The sequence below is a fragment of the Leopardus geoffroyi genome, chromosome X (assembly GCF_018350155.1).
Source record: "Leopardus geoffroyi isolate Oge1 chromosome X, O.geoffroyi_Oge1_pat1.0, whole genome shotgun sequence".
NCBI lineage: Eukaryota > Metazoa > Chordata > Mammalia > Carnivora > Felidae > Leopardus > Leopardus geoffroyi.
Window position 1 is genome coordinate 112,714,272 of NC_059343.1, and position 23,569 is coordinate 112,737,840.

General features: G+C 44.5%; 1 protein-coding gene across 13 annotated transcripts in view; it reads left to right on the forward strand.

The window, feature by feature from the left end:
- Positions 1-22,748, forward strand: part of LOC123595371 (integrator complex subunit 6-like) — a 57,164-nt gene extending 34,416 nt beyond the window's left edge. For 5 of the 13 annotated variants that reach the window (XM_045473008.1, XM_045473009.1, XM_045473020.1 and 2 more), the window contains 9 exons: positions 8,716-8,810; positions 9,867-9,977; positions 12,227-12,445; positions 13,092-13,215; positions 14,976-15,118; positions 16,738-16,972; positions 19,413-19,790; positions 20,901-20,994; positions 21,576-22,748. In XM_045473008.1, the coding sequence (XP_045328964.1) occupies positions 8,716-8,810; positions 9,867-9,977; positions 12,227-12,445; positions 13,092-13,215; positions 14,976-15,118; positions 16,738-16,972; positions 19,413-19,790; positions 20,901-20,994; positions 21,576-21,684 (1,508 nt within the window). In that variant the 3' untranslated portion in view covers positions 21,685-22,748. Of the gene's footprint in view, positions 1-8,715; positions 8,811-9,866; positions 9,978-12,226; positions 12,446-13,091; positions 13,216-13,450; positions 13,626-14,975; positions 15,119-16,737; positions 16,973-19,412; positions 19,791-20,900; positions 20,995-21,575 lie in introns of those variants that run through there. The other 8 variants (XM_045473011.1, XM_045473016.1, XM_045473012.1 and 5 more) reach the window with 8 other exon arrangements.
- Positions 22,749-23,569: the final 821 nt, after the last annotated feature.

Consider the following 23,569-nt stretch of genomic DNA (forward strand, 5'->3'; position numbering starts at 1 on the left):
GCACAGAGCCCGACGCGGGGCTCGAACTCACGAGCCGTGAGATCATGACCTGAGCCGAAGTCGGATGCTCGGCTGACTGAGCCACCCAGGCGCTCCCACGTTATCATCTTTAAAATACAACAGAAATGAAAAATAGGATAATGGCCTAAGCATTTTAAATGTAGTCCAAGAGTGATAGCAGGATATAGAAAAGTTTGAAAACTGCTTTGGAAGGATAGCATTTACACACTGTTTTCTGTTCTGTTCATTTTCTTGCTGTTTTTTTTTTTTTTTTTTTCACATCAGACAGAAGGGACGCTTAGCTCCAATACTGCCGTTCCCCATGCCCCCCTCTGCGCCCCCGGCTTAAAGTGCGCTTGGCTTTTTCGTAGACTAATTTGGGACACAAAATTCCATTGATTGGGGTTAATGCTCCAAGAACCTCTCCAGGAAGTAGGCCTTCTGTGCGGGTTTTGGCTCCCACTCGTTCCTCCACAAACGAGTCTTAAATGCTCTGGAGGCATCTGTTTCAGGCAAGTTAAGGAAACAAGTACAAGGGTAAATTCTGTAATGACTGTAGTTGTAGAAGCTGCAGTTTCCATGGTACAATTCTACAAGGAACAGCTTCGGCAGCTGTTACTGAGATATCACTGAAAATGTGAGTAGAGATTTTTTTTTTCTCGTTGAAAGAGCCGCATCTGTTGAGAGTAATAGAGTACCACGTGGTATCCTCCTAGCTGTGAATTGCGAACATATTTATTTGGTGGGGTTTTTGCAAAAAGTGTCAACCTTTAAGTTTAACCCAGTCATTAAAAGCATGAGATTTTTAGTGCGGTGAACTCTATTTGTACTAAATGTACTGAAAAAGCAATTCTTTTAAATGTTGCAGGTTAGGAACGGGCCATCGTAAATGGATTAGCATGGTTGTTTTGTACATAGTCTACTTCACTTCTTAGTCTCATCTAAAAATATCCTCTAAAAGGTGATTGTCATTGGGGCGCCTGGGGGACTGACTCGGTTAAGCTTCTGACCTCGGCTCAGGTCATGATCTCACAGTTTATGGGTTCAAGCCCTGCATCGGGCTCTGTGCTGACAGCTCAGAGCCTGGACCCTGCTCCAGATTCTGTATCTCCCTCTCTCTCGGCCCCTCCCCCACTCCTGCTCTGTCTCTGTCTCTCTCTCTCTCTCAAAATTAAATGAACATTAAAAAAAGTTTGAAAGGTGATTGTCATTGCTATAAAATATAGGTTATGTCTTTGATATTAATAAGGGTACCAATAAAAAGTACCTATATTTTGTGGATTTGTTTAAATTATAAACAAATATAAATTCATACAAGTATAAATATAAGTATAACAAATATAAATTCAAACATGTATAAATTCATAAATAAGTTTATTATTTATTAGTGACTTATTTCCTTAAAAATATTTTTTAAAAACGAGTGTAGTTGACACACAATGGTACGTTAGTTTCAGGCACACAACATAGTGATTGGCTAAGTCCGTATGTTACACTGTGCTCATCACAAGGGTAGCTACCATCTGTCTCCATACAACGCTATGACAATACCATTGATTACATTCCTTATGCCGTGCCTTTTAGTCCCGTGACTTATTCATTCCATAACTGGAAGCCCGCACCTCCCTCTCCCCTTCACCCATTTTTCCCATCCCCCCCCACCCCCTCCCCTCTGGCAACCATCGGTTTGCTCTCTGTATTTATAGGTCTGATGCTCCTTTTTGTTTGTTCATTTGTTTTGTGTTTTTAGATTCCACATATGAGCAAAATCACATGGTATTTGTCTTTCTCAGGCTGACTTATTTCACTTAGCAGAAAACTATCCATGTCACAATCTCATCCTTTATGACTTCAGTTTTCACAACTATAAAGGGAAGGATTAGACTAGATAATCTTCACGTAGACTGTTTTATGGTATTATTTTTCTATTTTTTAAACTTTAATTATTTTTGAGAGAGAAAGACAAAGCGAGAGTGGGGGAGGGGCAGAGAGAGCGGGAGACACAGAATCGAAAGCAGGCTCCAGAATCTGAGCTGTCAGCACAGAGCCCTAGGTGGGGCTCAAACCCGTGAACCTCGAGATCATGACCTGAGCCAAAGTCGGATTCTCAACTGACTGAGCCACCCAGACGCCCCTATTTTTCTACTTTTAAGACTATATCTTATTTTGAGATAATTGTAGATTCACATGCAATTGTAAGAAATAATAAGAGAAAACCGGTGCAGTCACTGTGGAAAACAGTATGGAGGGTCCTCAAAAAGTTAAAAATAGAACTACCATATGATCCATAATCACACTACTGGATACATACCCAAAGAATACAAGAACACTAATTCAAAGAGATACATGCCACTAGATGTTTATAGCAGCATTATTTTTAATACCCAAGATATGGAAACAGCCCAAGTATCCATCGATCAATGAATGGTTAAAGAAGATGTAGTATATATACACAATGGAATATTACTGAGCCATAAAAATGAAATCTTGCCATTTGTTGCAACATGGATGGATCTAGAGAGTATAATACTAAGCGAAGTAAGTCAGAGAAAGACAAATGATTTCACTCACATGTGGAATTTGAGAAACGAGAAATGAGCAAAAGGAAATAAAAAGAGAGAGACCAAGAAACAGACTCTTTTTAAAAATTTTATAATGTTCATTTATTTTTGAGAGAGAGACAGCATGTGAGCAGGGGAGGGGCAGACAGGGAGGGAGACGTAGACTCTGAAGCAGGCTCCAGGCCCTGAGCTGTCGTCACAGAGCTCCATGTGGGGCTCGAACTCACGAATCGCAAGATCATGACCTGAGCCGAAGTCGGATGTTTAACCAACTGAGCCACCCAGGCGCCCCTCCCCCCCCCCCCAAAACAGACTCTTAGCCATAGAGAACAAACTGACGGTTACCAGAGGGGAGGTGGGTGGGGGATGGGTGAAGTAGGTGATGGGGACTAAGGAGGGCACTTGTGCTGAGCACCGGGTGATGTATGGAAGTGTTGAATCACTGAATTCTACACCTGAAACTAATATAACACTGTATGCTAACTAACTGGAATTCAAATAAAAACTTACAATAAAAAAATAATACTGAGAGAGAGAGGACACCGAAAGCACAGGCAACAGAAGCAAAAATAAACACGTGGGGCTACATCAAACTTAAAAACTTCTGTGCATCAAAGGACATAATGAGCAGAGTGAAAAGGCAAGCTATGGAATGGCGGAAATTCTTCAAATCATGTATCCGGTCATTTTTTGGTGTGTGTGTATGTGAGGGGGGTAGGTTTTCTGTTTTCTGTTATTCAGATTGGGTACTTTCTACTGTTCTCTTTCCCAGTTTACTGATCATTTCCTCTGCCCCCTCCATTCTGCTTTTGAGCTGTTCCATTGAGCTTTTTACTTTGGTTATTGGATTTTTCAGTTCTAAGATTTCCATTTGGTTCTTCTTTACATCTTCTGCTTTTTACTTTCTCTTTCTTTGATGAGGCTTTCAGTTTTTCTCATTTGTTTCAAGCCTGCTTATAATTGCTCGTTGAAACATTTTTTATGACGGCTCCTTTTAAATCTTAATCGGACATTTTTAATGTGTCTGTCATTTCGGCGTTGGCATCTCTTGATTGTCTTTTGAATTTGAGATCTTTCTGGTTCTTGGTATGATGAGTGATTTTCAGTTGAATCCTGTTCATTTTCAGTATTCTGTTACGAGTCTCTATCTTATTTAAGCCTTCTGGTTTAGCTGCCTGTCACACTCCTGGCAGAGATTGTAGGTACTGACTTTCCTCAGTGCCAGGAGGGGGTTAGAAGTCCAGGTTCCCCACTTGGCCTCTGTTGACATTCAAAGGGAGGGGCTCCTTGTTATTGCCGTGGGGGGTGGGAGTTCTGGATCCTCACTAGAACAATACCTTAAGAATTAGGAATTCCTTGTTACTCCTCCCCACGTGGTCTACATGGACACTGCAGGGGTGGGGGTGGCCTTATCACCGGAGGGCAGTGGAAAAGTTCTATAGAACTATTCTGGGCCAAATTTTAGGACCTCATCTTTGGCCTAAGCTCAGCCTGCCTTCCAAAGTATCATGCGAAAGTGCCCCTAACTAGAGTAGCTGGTCTCCCATTAGAAACTGAGATGTGCTGCACTTCACGAGACGCCCCTCCCTCTAGGCCTGGCCTTTGGTGGTCTTGCGGGTAGCAGAGGTCAGATGTGGACGTGGGATAACGGTTGAGTTGTTCTCCCTTTGTCTAAAACCCGTCGCACCTAAGTTGCCGCACGTCGCACCCTCTCACTCCCCAGTACTACGTGAGGTCCTGGCGCTGTGTTCTTGGTCCCCCATGAGGCTGGTATGGCTCTCTTCCCCAAGTGTCAAGTTCCCTTTCTCCATGAAACGCTTCTGTCCCAAGAGATACACGGGCCTCGTTTGTCCCTGGTCCTCCTTACGCTGTGACACGGAGCATCCCACCCTGCCTAGAGCGTCACCATCTCTCGGTAAACCTCTCAAACCAGAATCCCCAGAGGCACCTTTGATTCCTCCCCCTTCTCCAGCCCCACACATCCATCTGAAGGTCAGTCCATCCTCGACTTAGTTCCCATTCTGCCCTTTGGCTTTAAATATCCATTTTCAGGGACGCCTGGGTGGCTCTGTTGGTAAAGCATCTGACTCTTGATTTCGGCCCAGGTCATGACCTCATGGTCATTGAGCCCTGAGTTGGGCTCTGTGCTGAGCGTGGAGCCTGCTTGAGATTCTCTCTCTCTCTCTCTCTCTCTCTCTCTCTTTCTCTCTCTCTCTGCCCCTTCTCTGCTCTCTCTCTCAAAATAAATAAATAAACATTAAAAAATAAATATCCATTCCCACGCTTTTCTGTAACCTGTGTCTTCCCAGGAGCACAGGGTTTTTCACACCATTTGAGGCTGGAGGTCCTTGTGCCCCCAAACCCCAAACTTGAGTTTCATGTGGAGTTCTGAAATGGACACTCTCAGCATTTCCACCATGACTTCGCTTTCTGGGTCGTGCAGCCCCATAGTGTTAAGAGTATGGACTACAGAGCATAGCTGCCCTGGTATGGATCTTGGCTCTGCTGTTTGCTTGCTTTGTGATCTTGGATAAGATACATAGCTTCTCTGTGCCTTAGGCATTTCATCTGTAAAGTGGGGGGTAATGATAGTGGGGGGTACCCCAAAGGCATTTAGTTGGGATTAAATAAATTAATATCTATGTTATCTTCATAGCTCTTAAAGGCACTGCTAGTCCATATTAAGGACATTATATAAAGATATAGGGCTTTTTTGCAGTTTGGTGGACAGGGCATTGAGGAAAAGGGCAAGTTAAGTCACATATACCTCCTAATGCCCAGGAACATCACTGTATTACTGCATAGTTGCATAACTGTCCATTAAGGTCACCCTTGTTTTTTTTTCTGTATTAATTCAAGATTTCCATCAGAAGTAGTTAATCGAGGTTTAATTATCGAAGCACTAAAACTTAACCTGGAATGGGTAAGTGAGGCTTAATTGCGTCAATGAGCTATCACAGGAATCATGTCAGTAGGGTGGCAACCAGAACAACACAGTCGGCAAGAAGATTATCTCTCACTAAGGAAATTATTTTTTCTTTTCTTTTTTTAAAAATCTTTTTATTTATTTTTGAGAGAGAGAACGAGCAGGAGAGGAGCAGAGAGAGAGAAGGTGACACAGAATCTGAAGCAGCCTCCAGGCTCTGAGCTGTCAGCACAAGGCCTGACACGGGGCTCGAACTCACGAACCGTGAGATCCCGACTTGAGCCGAAGTCAGTCGTGTTAACCAACTGAGCCACCCAGGCGCCCCAGGAAATTATTTTTTCTATCGAGGGCCAACAACTACAGAAATGAAGACACTTGTTGTAGCTTTGTCTTTTTTTTTTTTTTTTAAATTTTTTTTTTTCAACGTTTATTTATTTTTGGGACAGAGAGAGACAGAGCATGAACGGGGGAGGGGCAGAGAGAGAGGGAGACACAGAATCGGAAACAGGCTCCAGGCTCTGAGCCATCAGCCCAGAGCCCGACGCGGGGCTCGAACTCACGGACCGCGAGATCGTGACCTGGCTGAAGTCGGACGCTTAACCGACTGCGCCACCCAGGCGCCCCATAGCTTTGTCTTTTAACTTAAGAACTGGGACTTGTGCAAAAAATAAAATTCAGATTCAGACCAGTTATGATCAGGCGAACAAGAAATGGAGGCCCAGAAAGGGAAGCAATTTCTCAAAGCTTACTCTGCCAAGCGTGTGGCTGAGCCTGGAGCTCAAACCCACATCTTCCCCCCACCCTTTTTTTCTTTTTTTTTTTTTGCTGCCGGAAATGGGGAGAAAGGAATGGAAGAGAAAATGTCAGTAGTCTTTGAGGTGTCAGCAGTTATCACTTCACTTTCCTATCCTCTGGTCTCCTCGTCTTTCAAATGTTGACGCCTTGGTTGTTTATGGCGTCTTCGGGGTCCCATTGTGGAGACTCCGTGTGAATGGCGACCTCATGCCATGGAAATCATTCACTGAACTGCGGAGAATGTGACTAAAGGGGTGCTACCCCAGTGGTTCTCTACCCTTAATCTAGATTGTGGAACATTCTCTGTCTTCTTTCCCCCCTTTCAAAAACTCCGGCAAGAAATAATTAGACTGAATTAGACTAATTGGTGGAATCATTGCAGTCGGCATTGCTAGAAATGTTAAGAGTATTCTTGATTCTCGTTTCACTATCTAATCTGTTTATATCTAGATGTCTCCCCGGTCTTGTGGTCTTTCAATGTGTCAGTTTCCAAAACTCTGCTTCATTCCCAACAGACTCCACATAAAGACCCAAGTGTAACAGGATATTTCCACAGTCTCTCATTCCTTTCTGTCCAGATATGAATGGTCTTTAAAGGACCTGCATGTTACAATGAGCCAGAAATCTCTTCAGATCTGGTTTTCTTTGTTCTTTCTACCCTGCACCAAAAGAACAAAAGACCTACATTTTATGACTTTGTAAATTCATTTAAATTAGTTTCGGCAGGGGTGAATCATTTATTATAGCAGTAAAAGGAAGAAAACGTGTAGTTGTTTTTCTTGACTGTAGTAATTCAGAATTTCAAAGAATAGCCCTAATCGTAGAGAAATTATGCACGTGGCGTTGGGATGCTTTTGTCCCTGGAAGTAAAGCATTTGGATTTTTGTTGGATGAGAGCCAATGAAACCTGAAAAAACAAAATAGAAGACGGATTTGAAATATCTCTGGTATTTATAGTAAGCGTGGCAGGCTCCTGTTGATGTGTGGGGCTATTGATTTTGAATTATTATATAAAATATATTTTTTCTTTCCCTCAGAAGGGAATAATGACATATTTTGAAAATTTTCCTGTAGTGTATAGAATGCATTTAGATTATTAAAACAATTAAATTTAAGTGTGAAAAGATAGATCTGCTTACTTAAGGACAGTGTCTTTAGTGGTATTAACACACATAGTATTCAAGAGAATATATTTAGTTGTACAGAGTTTTGAACTACAACCTAACATCTCTACTAGCTTTTGCTAGTGTCATGACCCAATTGGTAACTAGCATTTGACAGACCCAAAGTTTGGAAATGAAAGACATGAAGAAGGCGGGGGGGGGGGGGAGGGGAGGGACTATACAAAGTATGGACTTATTAAAGAGGATCCAAAGCATAATTTGGAGTTTGCGGTCTCTGCCTGAAAGTTAGAGGCTTTGCTTTTGTTCTCATATACGTTGTAAAGCTTCTTACCTTGACCTTTCAGCCAAAAATGTAACACTCACTGTTTACTTCTCTATTCATTATTGAGATATAACTGACATGTAACATTATATTAGTTTCCCATGTACAACATAATGATTCAATATTTGTATTCCTATTGTGAAAAAAACACTGGGAACACTGGTTAGCATCCATCACCACACAGAGTCACAAATTTCTTGTGATGAGAACTTTGAAGATCTACTCACTGAGCAACTTTCAAATATGCACAGTATTATTAACTATAGTCGCCAGGACTTTATTTTGTAAGTGGAAGTTTGTATCATTTGACCACTTTCAGCCATTTCGCCTGCCCCCTTCTCCCCCACCCAGCCTCTGGCAACCACCAATCTGTTCTCTGTGAGTTTAATTTTTTTGTTGTTGTTGCTTTAACAGCCTTTATTTATTTATTTATTTATTTATTTAGAGAGCCGGGGGGAGGTGGCCGAGAGAGAGGGAGACAGAGAATTGGGCAGGCTCCGTGCTGAGCCCCAGGCGGGACTTGAACTCATGTGAGATTAGGACCTGAGCCGAAACCAAGAGTCAGACCCTTAACAACCTGAGCCACCCAGGCACACCTTAACAGCCTCCATTTATCAACCAATGTCCGTGGATTCCCCCTCAGTACACATAACTACAGTAGTGTTACCAGCATGTAGGAGGTCAGAAAAATATTTCCTGTGGCTCAGAGGTGGTGCTTTAATACTAGATTTTATGTAAGCTTCGCACATGGAAGAGGCGTAGGTAACTTGAGAATTTGTTTTATTTGCTAGAAAAATGCTATATATAATGTTGGCAAAGAGCACCCCCAAAAAAAGACAATCAAATAAGTTCCAAAGAAAGGTTCGTCTAATGTAATGTTTTAATTACACTGAGATTTCTAGGAAATGCTATAACGGATGTGCTTGATTTAGATCTTGGAATTTAGGATTGGAATAACGTAATATTTTGTTTGGTTTTCTCTTGCAGATGACTTGTTTAAAGTTCACAAGCTTAAGCCAAATCTGAAGTGGCGACAGGCTTTTGACAGCTACTTAAAAACTCTGCCTCCATACTACTTATTAGTATGTATTTCTGCGTATATGTGCATTAACTGTATCAGTGATGATTCTTGTTGCAAGAAATGTCAGTGAGCCAAAAACTTGACCCCCGAAATGAGACAGATTTTTTAATTTCTAAATATCTGTATCGCCACCGTCTTCGCGAATTATGCGTAAGACCTTGGAGATGTCATGGTGGCACAAAAGAGAATTGCTTCTTTTATTTCCTTTAACTGCCATGGTTATTTTTATAAAAACACATCTCTGTTTCTCTTAGCAAAAGCAACCTTGTGAAATTGGAAGTTTGGAATTTGCGAAAAATATGTCTGGATTCGTGTGTGAATGTCAACTTCCCTTTTTAACTCTAGAAATTTTCAATGTGGGGTTTCCCTCTGAAAGAAGAAATTCTGGAAGGCGGCATATGTGCCAATTGCCTGTCAAATGTGTTCTAGACACAGCAGGAAGCAGGGCCGCTGGTTGGGGGAGGGGAATCCAAAAAGAATCAAAAGTTACTTGGCCTCATTTGGGTGTTTACAACTTGAGAAAAATCTTCGTGATGCTTTTGAACTGGTCATGTAATCGAAATCAAGATTACCAAAATCGTTTCAGAGGCCGATGTAGCAAACCTTAAGCCAAGTTTCTAGAGGTGAAAAGGCAGAATCTTAAATGGTACTGTTGGTGTCACTGGAAGGAGAAATTGGGGTGCGTTAGTATTTACCATGGCAGGAATGGGGTGCACGATAAAATGCAATATGACATGACTTTATGACTTGGGAATTAAGACTGAAAGCAATTTACCTGTTTGAATATGCTGTTTCTTGATCTTCTTATCCCACTCTCTTCTGATTTATTTATTTATTTATTTATTTTTTTTATTTTTTTTTTGCTTTTTATTTTTTACTTTCTGCTCCTTACTCCTCTGCTATTTTCATTGCCACTTTTTAATGTTCCATGTTTGGTTTTATGTGCAGCACCTTGACTTCTAAGAAATGAATCATGTCCCTTTGCCCCTTATAACTGAACTTTGAGTATTTTAAGATTTATTCTATTCTTACTGTTGTGTATTTTGTTTCCTTATAGCCATTAAAGAAAGCACTAAGGATGATGGGAGCTCCAAATCTGATATCAGATAATTTAGATTGTGGACTTAGTTACAGTGTTATCTCTTACCTTAAAAAACTCAGCCAACAGGTAGTATTGGTAAAAACAAACAAACAAAAATCCTTTGCCCTCAGAAGTGCATTTCCTTATTCTTTAGTGTAATTGTCATTTTTCAAATTAAATGTGTATATATCTCTCCACTTTATGGATTAGTGATAATGTGATTCTCTATGGCTTCTAGCTTCACCATTAAGCTGCAGCTAAGGGTCTGTCAGTGTCATTGGATGCTGTGCCGTTTCTCCTGCTTGCCAGTTTGTGCTACCCACGAGCTGGTTGACATCTTGTGGCCTAAGAGGGGCAGAGGCTTAAGAAAATGATCTCATGGGTCACATGTTGTCTATCCTCAACCTAGTTTCTCCTCCAATCACACTGGGCTAGCGCCTCCCCCTTCTTTAGGTCGGCACACTGAGGCATGGTGTGCCTCAACGTCTGGCCTGAAATGAGTTCTTAGGCAATAAACATATGCACACGCTCTTTCTTGGCGAGGGGGAGATGAGACCAGTGTTCCTCACGCTGGAGGGTGATAGGCCCCTTGGGGACCCGAAGAGTGGAGTTCAACCTCCTCTCTTCTTGCCCTCCGTCCGTTCCTTTATAGCCCCACCTCATTCACCATTATTCACCTTGTGCCTTGCCTGCCCCTCTATTAGTACCTCATCCTCCACTCACCCTTACTTACCATACTTCTCACCTCTACCTAGCCCATTCTTGCAGGATGGAAGTGTTGCAGAGCTACCGAGGTAGAGCGTTACTGCCATACGAGTGGGTTCCGTCCTATGACAAATTAATGCAGCCTATTTACTTTCTTCTTATGCACAAGGGTGCTCCCAGGTCGGGGGCAGTGGTAGCGTCTGCAGTGGCGGTCAGGCTTTAAGTCGCATAGGTCTGGAAGTTGGGCCTTTAGCAGACAGACGGCCGTAAGCAAAAGAGTGTCAGACTTCACTAAAGAACCAAAATGACTCCGCAGTTGGGGACGCTGACACACCTTGCTAGGATCCGGCACAAACGGAAGTATGGTCTGGAGTTTACCAGCTCCTGCCGGCCCAGTGTGCTCATAAATGCAAAAGAAAGCACAGGCAGACCTAGATTTCCGGTCCACCGAGCGTCCCCGTGACCCCCTTTCCTCTCCGCCAATAGGTTTTTGTTGTTGTTGTGAATGTTTTGTTTTGGTTATTTATTGAGTGATTGACCTATTGATTTACATATATTTTTTTATTTGATGTCTACCTTAGGCCTTTAAGGCTGTGTCAGCAGGGTATGGCCACCAGGAAGAATAGTGAGCAGGGTTGAGTCGTGCAAGTTCTGGGACCTTCTGGAACACGTTGCTTGTGTAGTTTTCTAAATGAGGTTTCGGGACCATTTCTGGAAACAGACCCTTCATTTGCTCTTGTCCCTTATTTCATGACTTAATTTTGTGCCAAAGATAAGAAGCATACTTAATTCCAATCATAGTGAGAATTAATGAATCTCTCCGACCTAACCGTAAGGAATGAAAAACCCTTTTGGGCTTACTGGGCACTGGTGGAATCCCTTCTTTCAAAGAACCAAATTATTACTAATTTGTAATCACTCTAATCACTAATTGAATTACTAATTTAATAACAACTGTGTCACCAGTGTTCCTTGAACCATGTATGTGAATCACCAGATATGCCCAATATATTGCTACGAGTCACCGTCGGGCACTACTTATCAATGCGGTTTAATAGCGTCCATTAGGATTTTTTTGTAAGTTAGCTAGAAACTTACTGAGCAGATATTACAGATCATTTGCGCGGTAGCGTTTCTTAAATTTAAGCATTACTTTTTGGGGGGGTGGTCCGATATTAGAAACAAACAGCTGAATTATTTCCAGATGTAATGCCAATCTGTGTAATCTGAATTTTAGCCCTAGTTTACATTTATAAATACAGAGTCTTAAACCTTTATGTCTGGGTCTGAAATAAATATACTGACTTAGACTAGATTTTACAGCGACAAAATGTGATTTTAAATGTCTATGAATGTAATTCTTATCCATGGTTTCCATTCTCTCCATGATCCAATCATAATTTTGCCATTAGACAAGAGAAAAAATGTAGTAAGTTATTTTTCTCACCCCCACCTCCCTGTTTGCTGTGATAGTGCAGAGAAGCACAGGGAAATGTTTAATTACCCATTTTCCTGTGATTTACCATTGAAAAGTGTTCTGTGGGGTTCTTAAAGTGTTCCCTTTCTTAAGTAGTAGAAACAACAGTGATAATATAGATCTTTTCATAACATACTATGTACTTTCATTTTAGACCAAACTAGAGTCAGAACGGATACTAGCATCCGTGGGGAAGAAACCTCCCCAGGAAATTGGAATCAAAGTGAAAAATCATTCTGGAGGTGGCGTGTCCTTTACCCACAGTAAAAATTTTAGAAAACTATTGAAAGAAATCATAGGGGAAAGTGCACCAAGACTGACAGAATTGAATACCAAAGAATTTGCTGGCTTCCAAGTAGGGCTCTTAAACAAGGTAAATTGTGGACATAAGTACTTTGTATTTGTTTGAGCTTGTCTGATGCATTTATGCCATAGTATTTTAGTTTTGAAATAATTACGATCCTGTTTTGGACTTCGTACTTATCAACGGTTTAGTTTAGGAATTGCCCTGCCCGCAGACGCCAATATGGAATTAAATGTGCAAGATATGTGTGGGGGTAATGTCTGTGAAGGATCAAGGGGAGAGAGAACAGGAGTTGGCGGGGGAACCTTCAGGCCACACGGCTGATCTAGCACCTGTGAGAGGAGGGGACGAGGAAGAGAATTGGGTGTGAAGGGTCTCAGGCAGGAGTGCAGCTTCGAGAAAGTCTTGGCCAGCCCAGCAGGGACCTCTAACACCAAGAGTTCCCATAGAGGAGGTCCACGTTGGGCAGAGGTGGCCAGGCCAGTTGACACACTTGGGAAAGGATGTTCTCAGTGGTTGGAGCATGTTGTGGCTATGTTAGAATTTGGAACAAGGCCAGCAAAGGCGAGGTTTCCACTGGCAAAATTCTATGGTAGTTATCGTATTGAATATCCCTCTCTTCACTACGATTTTACATACACTGCAGCATTAAGAATTACATTTCTATATTAAAAGCCTCAGGAGTAACTGAAATTATTTGTTCCATTTCAAACAGGATTTGAAACCTCAGACATACAGAAATGCTTATGATATTCCACGTAGAGGTCTTTTAGACCAGTTAACCAGAATGAGATCCAATCTGCTGAAAACACACAAGTTTATTGTTGGACAAGATGAAGGTAAATGAACAAAGAAGTGTTTTCTGTTGATTAGGAAAATATCAAGCCTGACTTACATGAAGGTGCTTATTGCATGACGGGTAGGTTATTTTGTAATACTTTCAGGCTTAGAATGCTCATTTTCACCTGTTCTCAGGTTGTAGGGCAGGTGTGCATTCATTGGCTCACGGAGAGTGAGCATTTTTTAAAGTTTTTATTTGAATTCCAGTAGGGTTAACATACGGTGTCATGTTAGTTTCAGGTGTATAATACAGTGATTCAACACTTGCCTACCTCACCCGGTGCTCCTCGTGACAAGTGCCCTCCTTCATCCCCATCACCTGTTTCACCCATCCCCCCCACCCACCGCCCCTCCGGTAACTATCGGTTTGTCCTCTATGATTAAGAGTCTGTTTCTTGGTATATCTCTCTCAAGGGCGAGCATTTTTTTTTTTCAACGTTTATTTATTTTGGGGACAGAGAGAGACAGAGCATGAACGGGGGAGGGGCAGAGAGAGAGGGACACACAGAATCGGAAACAGGCTCCAGGCTCCGAGCCATCAGCCCAGAGCCCGACGCGGGGCTCGAACTCACGGACCGCGAGATCGTGACCTGGCTGAAGTCGGACGTTTAACCGACTACGCCACCCAGGCGCCCCAAGGGCGAGCATTTTGATAGCCACTCCAGGTTTAGTGAACTGGAGAGTGGCGGGACCTAGGTCTGTCAGATTTTGGAAATGGCACAACCCAGCCTGTCGTGATGAATTCAGTCCGGAATTCCTCGTTCACATGAAAATTATGAAGCTGGCAGTGTGGAGGACAGTTGGTGATGGTGTACAATTCCCCTTGACTCCATTGTGTTCATTTGAAACAGGGTCATTTGTCCACTAAAAGGAGTTCAATCTTAGCCTGGTCGGCCTCCTAAAATTATATACTGAGTTCTGTGGAGAGGAGGGAAGCTTCTCCAGGAAGGGAGCCTATAGATTTAGTCACATTCCCCAAGAATGGAAGGCCTACGAACCGAGGTCTCTGGATGATAAGAGAGAACCATGGAGGCCAGGCTGTTTGAAATGCAGCACAAATATGGTGTTTCAGGCTGGGTGGTGGCATACAGGGTGTCAGCCCATTTTCAAACCTGGTTTGAGGCCTAAGGACGTTGTACTTGGCCTGGTGATTTGAGCTTGTAGGGAGTAGTGATGGTACCCTGAGGAGATGCTTTTAAATGTTTATATTTATTTTTGAGAGAGAGAGAGAGAGAGAGAGAGAGCGCGTGCACGAGCAGGGGAGGGGCAGAGAGAGAGGGAGACACAGAATCCGAAGCGGGCTCCAGGCTCCGAGCTGTCAGCATAGAGCCTGACGCGGGGCTCCAACCCATGAACCGTGAGATCATGACCTGAGCTGAAGTCAGATACTTAACCCACTGAGCCACCCAGGTGCCCCCAAAAGTTGAGATTTTAGACTAGTGGATGCCAAGGTACACGTTGCCAAACCAGACTATGGTCATGCCCTCTTAAAGTTTTATTTATTTATTTATTTAGCACACATGCACACATGTGAGCAGGGGCGGGGCAGAGAGAGAGGGAGAGAGAATCCCAAGCAGGCCCCATGCTGTCAGCGCAGAGCCTGACACGGGGCTCGATCCCACAAACCATGAGATCATGACCTGAGCCGAAATCAAGAATAGGATGCTCAACCTACTGAGCCCCTGATCGTGTCCCCTTGTCCTCATGATGCACACACTGCAGCTGTGTACCATTTGTTTCTTTGCCGGTAATTTTACAGATTCCCTTCATAGTGTTCCAGTCGCACAAATGGGTAACTATCAGGAATATCTAAAGACACTGGCTTCTCCGCTTCGAGAGATTGATCCAGATCAACCAAAAAGACTACATACTTTTGGCAATCCATTCAAACAAGATAAGAAGGTAAGATACCTATTTCTAAGTCTGCCCAAGTTGTGATAGTCTTGCTATAATTCCTTTCTTCTGGGCAAGGTGAATATAAATCAGAGGTTCTCCCTCTGCTGGTTGACAGGATAAAATAGGACTCCAGGGCTCTCCGTAAATGGAAAGGGGGAGCCTCCTGATACAAAGGTGTGTTGCTTGAAGAAAAGAGTAAGTGACATTTACTGAGTACCTAGTAGGAGTTGGTGTTTTACGCGATCACATTGAATGGCCACAACGGTTCTGCAGATGAGTGTTACCATCTGTCCTCTCATAAGAAGAAACCAAGGCTCACAGTGGTCAAGTGGTATGCTCTGAGTAGCACAGCTGAGAAGAGCCAGGATTTGAACCCACATCTTTCCAGCTCCAGAGTCTGTATTCATTCCCACCTCTGCACACTAATTCCTTTAATATTGAGATCACCAGTTATTTCCTGTTTCCATTACTCGGATCTCTAGTGCTCTAGCCAGATGGTGATGAAGTGTTCATCTTGAAATAGGAAGTACCACGTGATGCTGCTTTCTTTGGATTGTCCAAGTAGAGATCTAAATGTGAGGTGTGTGTGTGTGTGTGTGTGTGTGTGTGTGTGTGTGTTTGTGTGTGTGTGTGTGTGAGAGAGAGAGAGAGAGAGATGCCGACTTGACCATCTAAGGATGAAGACAAATGGGGATTCTCTTTGCACACATGGAGAAGACTATTGGTGTTAAGCTGCAGACCATATAATAATCTGTCTGGTAACAAAACTAGACTGAGAGATATTCCACTTCACCCCAATCCTCAATTAATTGGACTTTTTCTTAATCTTTCTGTGCCTTGGGCTCCTCATTTGAACCCCCGGGGATAATGATTACACTTACCAGAGTCCTTTGCAGTATTGAGTTAGTGCGTGTACCCATTTCAAACATGACCTACATGCAGTAAATGCTCAGGGTGTATGGTTTCCCCTTTCTGTACCGTGTTGCTTTGGAAAATGCCTTGGAAGAGTCTTTTATCATGATTTTATGAAAATATTTTCATATTCTCGGGTTATCCTTGGATGGGAACAGCTTTTAGCTAACCCTCTGCACTGCTGGCTGTCCTCCTTTACCTACCCCCAAGAATGAAAAGCCCCCAAGGTGGACATATTTGAACCTCCGTGAGGTTGCTGTTGGGGCAGTGACATTTTCTGTCAACCTGCTCTCTACCGTCCACATGCAGTGTTCTGTACAGTGATAGTCAATATTTCTTAATGATGCATTTAAAGCACAAAAGAGAATTGGTTCACTTGCCAAGGGTCGCTTCCGAATGGTCTGTACTTCCTCCGAAAAGTAACCTCTTCGGTTGATGCGAGTTGCTCATTTCTCAAGCTTTCTGGTTAATCATGATGGTATTGTGTTTGACCTTGGCAACACGTTATCTTTTCATCTCCTCCTTGTTCCACCGAGGCTAGGTCAAGATTGGACTGGAGTAGCACTTTCTGAGAACAGGGTCTAGGTGGGGCACGGTAAATCTCTGGCCCGTGATGAAGACGTGTGTTGGTAACAGGATGTATGGTTGAGTGTGCGCGTGCCGCGTGCGGGCGCTGTGCTCTTTAATGGAGAGTGTTCATTGGTGTTTTCTAGGGAATGATGATTGATGAAGCAGATGAATTCGTGGCAGGGCCACAGAACAAAGTGAAGCGCCCCGGAGAACCCAACAGTCCTCTGTCATCTAAGAGAAGGCGGAGTATGTCCCTGCTGTTGGCGAAACCACAAACACCACCCACTGTAACTAACCATGTGGGCGGAAAGGGACCACCCTCAGCCTCGTGGTTCCCATCTTATCCAAACCTCATAAAACCCACCCTTGTACATACAGGTATAGAGTAGTGGTTGTGATTTCCTTATGGCTCCTAGAAGACTAACACTAAACAGCCTTATTTTCCTTTGTGTTCATTTCCTTTGTATCCGCTTTTTGTTCGTTAAGTAAACCATTATTAAATCATCAATGTGGTAGGTACAAAGGGCCCCGTGGGGAGCAGAGTCACTGTCTGAGGCGAGAAGATCCATACTTCTGTAGTAACTAGCACAAGGGGGAGACACGGGGATAGGAGCGTGTTGCTGCGTGAGTCAGAACGGGGAAGCAGGTTCTCGACGCAGCAAGAGCAAACCAGCTTAATACGAGGCTGGGTCTGCACTGGCTCTCTGTGTCCTCAACTCCTGCTCCCGCTCTAGCCCAGTGCGGTCTGGCTCTGCCTCCCCACCGCACTGAGACAGGCGTCATCACGGCCCCCAGGGTCTGTTGCGTGTTGCCATGGCTTCTTCGCGTCACTTGTCACAGTTGTTCACTCCCTCCTCCCTGGAAACTTTCTCAGGTTCCCAGACACCACACGTCCTAGTTTTCTTTTCCCTTTGATGGCAACTCCTCTTCACCCTCTTTTTCTGGTTTCTCCCCTTCTCTCCCACCTGTGAATAGCGTAGGGACCCAAAGCTGGATTCCAGACACCACCCCCCCCACCCCAGGTGATCCCATGCAGTCTTGGGCTTTCCAGGACATTTACATGTCAACAACTCGGGTGTTTACACCTTGCCTCAAACTCCAGACCTAAATTTAACCATGGACATGGTATTTCCACTTAGGTGCCCCATAGACCAATAAAATTCGGTTTCACGTGTTTCATCAGAACTCCTAACCTTCGCGCTCTCCAAAACAGCTCTGCTTGCCGCCTGCCGCAGGCACGACTCTTAATGTTAAGTGACACCATCCGGCAGTATGCTGGTAAAGGTGCAACAGCCAGCTGTCCGAGTGTGTGGGGGCCGGGAGGGTGAAGCCCTGGATTATAATGTTTGCAGGTTTCCACAGTGTAAAAGATGCCAACGTGATCGCTGTCAGGCCAACATGAGGTCACTGGGCCAGATCAGGAAGAGCACACTCCTGGCACCATTATTTCCCCAGGGGTTCAGTGAAGACCCTCGGAGTCACCATGATTTCTCTTTTATTCTTCTCTTACTTCCATCCCTTAGCAAGTGCCGACACTTTGACACCCAGTCCGATTCCTGGATCACCCTGTGTCTCTATCCCTCTAGTCTGTGCTGCCACCGTCTGTCCCCAAGCTGCTACAACAGCTTCTCATCTGATTTCCCTGCTCTCCCACTTGACCCTCCTGACCCATCACCGCCCTGCAGCCCGACTGACCCCGTGCGCACGGAAATCCGATCCCGCCACGTCCGTCGCGAAACCCGCCACCAACTCCCCCGAGCACTCAGAACAGAATCGGAGCTCCCGACGCTGGTCTACACGCCCTGCAGGACCCGGGCCTGCCCTCCTCTCCTGCACGCGTCCTCTGGGTGTCCTCCTTGCTCTCTCTGCCTCTATCCTTTGCTCCACGGCCCCGGCTCGTCCCCTCCTAGGGCGCTGCACTGGCCCTCACGGCAGCCAGAAGTCCTCCTCACGTGCACAGGCCGCCCTGTCTCCTGCTCCACGGGTCACCTCCTCAGAGGGCCCTGCCCGACCCCGGGGTCACGGAGACTCCCCCTCCTGCTCTCTGTCACATCCCCGATACCTTCCTTCCCAACAAGAATTCTAACTGTATTATTCCCCTTGCCCAAATTACACATACCATCTGACGTCCCCATGAGGATGTATGTTCCGTAAGGTTAGGGATTGTTCTTGTCTGTCTCGTTCACTGCCGATCCTCTGGCTTTGTCTCAGTGCCTGGCAGGAAGGAGGCAGAGCATATGAAGTAGAGGTGTCAGGCCTGGAGTAAAAGGAAACCCATTTCCTTGTCACAGAAGGGAATGATGAGAATCACATACAAAGATTTTTGGTGACAGACTACATGTAGAACCTCGAGGCCTAACGGCCACCTCTGTTTTCTTAGAACTTTTGAGATAGAGAGGAGAGAAATTGAAGGGGGCCCATGTAGTCTGGTGGCAAGCTCGGTGAAGCCTGGCATTTTCTTTATTTTCTTAAGCATGGCATTTTATATGTAAATTACAGAAATCATGACATCAAGTGAGACTTGCTGCCTTTCAGCTTGTAAAGCACAAGCAGCCACTAAACCACGGGTGCCAGGGACCTGAGAACGCTCAGTAGTTGTCTTGCCCGACTCGGTTTCCATATGTATTGGGAGTGCCGTGAAGAAAAGAAGGTGGTCTTGTTGTATTATTTTCCTGGGCTCGGTTTGAGGGGTCTCAGCCTCCCCTCTGTACACCTTCTTGCTTTTTGAAACAAATAATTTCCTCAAACGTGAAGATCTGCCTGTGGGGTTGACGTAACTCACCCACCTCACAGTTTACCTTCTTGATTTGGCCTCCAGATGTCACTGTCATTCCTGATGTCCATGAGGAGAAGAGGGAAAATGGTCAGATCCCACCCGATGGCTTCTTGTCAAAATCTGCTCCCCCAGAGCTTATGAATATGGCAGGCGATGGTATTCCACACCACCACCAGTTGGATTCTCTATCTGACGACTTCACTAGTCTAAGGAAAGACGGCCTGATTCACAAACCTGGTACGCATGCACTTCTAGGAGGAAGCAAACACTCCAGTGTCTCTGTAGATGATCGAAAAGCCTTGGTGACACCCACTTTGGGAACTGTACCGAACCCCTTGCAAATAACTCCTGCTATGGCGCAAGGAATCAATGCTGATATAAAACATCAGTTAATGAAGGAAGTTCGAAAATTTGGACGAAGTAAGTAATGAAAACACAAGTGTCAATAATATAATGGGAGGTCCTTCTCATAATTCTATGATTCAGGATAGATTCATGCTATCTCTGGAGGTATTGGGGAAGTATTGGGTTTTCACATTATTATTATTTTTTTAATGTTTACTTTTGAGAGAGATTGAGAGAGAGCACGAGCAGGGGAGGGGCAGGGAGAGAGAGAGGGAGACAGAGAATCTGAATGCAGCAGGCTCCGCGCCGTCAGCGCAAAGCCTGACGTGCGTGGGGCTCAAACTCATGAACCCATGAGATCATGGCCTGAGCCAAAGCTGGACGCTCAACCAGTTGAGCCACCCAGCACCCTGGGTTTTCACATAATGTAAAGTGATTCCTCTTGCTTTAACTAAAAGGACCCAATACACCCTTTTCTCTTTTTGCACCTTACTGATTGTAATAGTTTCCTTTTGCTGCCGTAACAAGTTGCCACAAACCACGTGGCTCAAAACTGTACTCCCCTTACAGTCACGGAAGTCGGAATTCTGAAATTATTTTCACGGGGCTAACAGAAAGGTGTTCCTTCTGGAGACTCTAGGGGGAATCTGTCTCCTTGCCCTTTCCAGCTCCTACGGGCTGTCTGAGCTCCTTAGCTCTTGGCCCCTTCCTTCAGCTTCGAGCCAGTAACGTCAGGGCCTTCTCTCCTGTCTAGCCGCGCTCCTGTCCTTAACATCTTTTCTCTCTGGCCCCAATTCTACTCCCCACCTCCTCTTATTTGGATATTTGTGATTACACTGATGCATAAGCCTGGATAATCTCCCCATCTCAAGATCCACAGCTCAGTTCTATCTGCAAAGTCAAGTCCCTTTTGCCGCATATGGCAACATATTCGCAGGTTCCAGGAGGTAAGGTGTGGACAACGTTGGGGGCCATTATTCAGTCTGCCACATTTGTTCAGTGTTTACAAGAGTTTCCTTAGTAGCTGATGCGCGGATGTTTGGGTTCGAGTGTTTAAAATACAAATGATCACTTTCCACCTGTGAGGATTGATATACTGAGGATGTGTAAGGATTGAATCTTATTTCCTATTCGTATTTTTTAAGAATACTGAGGTCTTGGGTTTTTTTTTTTAAATATCTTCAGAGTATGAAAGGATTTTCATTCTGCTTGAAGAGGTGCAAGGGTCTCTTGCAGTCAAGAAACAATTTGTTGAGTTTACCATCAAGGAAGCTGCAAGGTGGGTGTAAAGTGGAGACCTTCGTCTCCGCTTGCCGTTAAGCGGTAGGGCCCAATGCAGAATGGGGGCGGGGGGTGGAATGAGCTGTCCCTTGGTTTTCTCAAACCCTGGCTCTCTCTCGTAGTTAAGGCTGTCTCCAGAGGCAGTGAGATTGGTATTATCGGGGTCCAACTCATTCATCCACGTCTGTGGAATCTTCTAAGCTCACCACAGCCTGAGGTGGGCTCAGGCCCTCAAGCTGGCACTGTCAGTATTTGCCAAGCCGCATCTTTTTTTGTTCGTTTTTGGTAAATTTCTCTCGAATGTCTATTGAGACAGAGAGAGACAGAGCATGAGCGGGGGAGGGGTAGAGAAAGAGGGAGACGCAGAATCCGAAGCAGGCTCCAGGCTGTCAGCACAGAGCCGACGCGGGGCTCAAGCTCACGAGCCGCGAGATCACGACCTGAGCCGAAGTCCGGATGCTCCACCGACTGAGCGACCCGGGCGCCCCTGCTAAGCCGCGTGTAGACCACCAGTTCCGCCTTGCACATGGGAAAGGCTTCGAGTATCTTTCGGTTAATAAAATTTCTCTTTATTTCTAGGTTTAAAAGACGAGTCTTAATCCAGTACCTTGAGAAGGTACTAGAAAAGATAGACTCCCACCACCACCTCAACAACGTTAATCACATCAACAGAAGATCATCATGTTAATGCAAAGACCAAGGAGAAAAAAGGGCAAGTTTTCTATGCTGTACGATGGAAGATGATATTGTCAAAGCTTCCTAGAATGTTTTAGGCAAGGGAATTGCCTTCCCGAAGCTAAGAAAAAGCCATGGAGCTTTTTTTTTTTTTTTTTTTTTTTTTTTTTTTTTTTTTATGATTCTCTGGAAGTAAAAGCTGGCTAAGGGTTTTTCTGAAAGTATTAATTTGTTGTTTTGTTGTTTTTTTTCCCAGTTGAGGAAGGTGATGTTATTAATTCAGCAGGTCAACTTCAGTAAGCACTGTCACCCCTTCTAATCTTTATTTGTTTTTGAGAGAGAGAGAGAGAGAGACAGAATGTGAGCAGAGGAGGGGCAGAGAGAGACGGAGACACAGAATCCGAAGCAGGCTCCAGGCTCCGAGCTGTCAGCACAGAGCCTGACGCGGGGCTCGAACTCACGGACCGCGAGATCATGACCTGAGCCGAAGTCGGACGCTCAACCGAGCCACCCGGGCGCCCCACTGTCGCCCCTTCTAGATGTGACAAGGGTTTCCTCATATGAACTTTGCTGTTCTGGGCATTTCCAGAGTGACTAAGAGCCACCTGTAACGTGGAGCGCTGCTTGGTGGTCATCTTGTGTGTGCCGAACAGTTTTCAACAATTCCTAGTTGTGCCTTTTAAACCATGCAATATTCAGGACAGTTTGAAACAAAGAGTAAGAAAGCTGCTATGCGGGTAACTTATTTCCCTGGGGGAGGGGGCAGGGTGAGTCACAAATGATCTACCTCCAACTCTCTTCTATTTTGTCTGGAGACATTACAAAGTGCACCTGAGGCTACCCCCACCCTGACATTTGTTCTTGCGTGTGATGACCGAAAGTCTTCAGGCAGACTTGTACGTTCTGTGCTTTGGGAGCACTAAAAGAAAAAAAAAATAATGTATATATTTCCTTTAAGGTTTATACAAAGGTTTATATGGAGCAGTATTGTTTTGTCTGGATTACTTTGCAGAAATTTAAGTGTACAAAGAGATTTTGAGTTTGCATATATAAAATAAATCATTTTATTGGTTTTCACAAGTTTGTTAATGCTGGAGACATTTCTAGTTTTATCTTTCCTGTGACTTGTTACTCCTTTCAGAAAACAGAGTGCACATTATAAAGTGAAGATGTTAACATAAGGATTGAAACTTCAAAACATCACTCACAGAACCCAGCGATGTTGGGGGCAATGGCAGAGCAGGGTATTCTGGGGGTCAGTCCCTCTCCAGAAACACTGAAAACACTGAAAAAGACACCTGTCACAATGAAGGACTCTGGAAGATAGCAAAGGTTTATAGCAACCAAGCGAACACTGAATCAGGAGAAACGCCAGTGAAACGTGATAAGAGAGTTTTGTGGCATTTGAACGTATTCTTGCCACCCCCCCCCCCCCAGTCTTGAGGATGACAGCTTACGTTCTATGTCTGGGTTCTCGCTTCTGGAGGGAGGAGAGTGGACCTCAGTCCCAAGAAATTATGTTCGTCTGTTTGAACCTGTCTGGAGCTCCCTGAAGGATTGACGCAAGGGGGGCAATTGCTTCGGGTTCACCCAACTCCTGGAAGGAAAAACTGGGGAATGAGTTACCTTGGAGAATGAGGGCTTTGAAATGCTCCTGTGTGTGTACCTGGGTATCTAGAAAACCATGTGCATGCCCGGGGCAGGGCTCAGAGTCGAAAAGACCTGAGAAGACCGTAAGATTTCACCTCTGGTGAAGCGTTAGGCTCAGCACCATAGTGGATAAACTAGTCAGAGGATCAGTAAGGAAAGAGCGCACTTGAGCAATGCTATACATCAATTAGGTCTAACAGACGCCTGTAGGGCGCCCACCCAACAACAGCAGGGTACATATTCTCAAG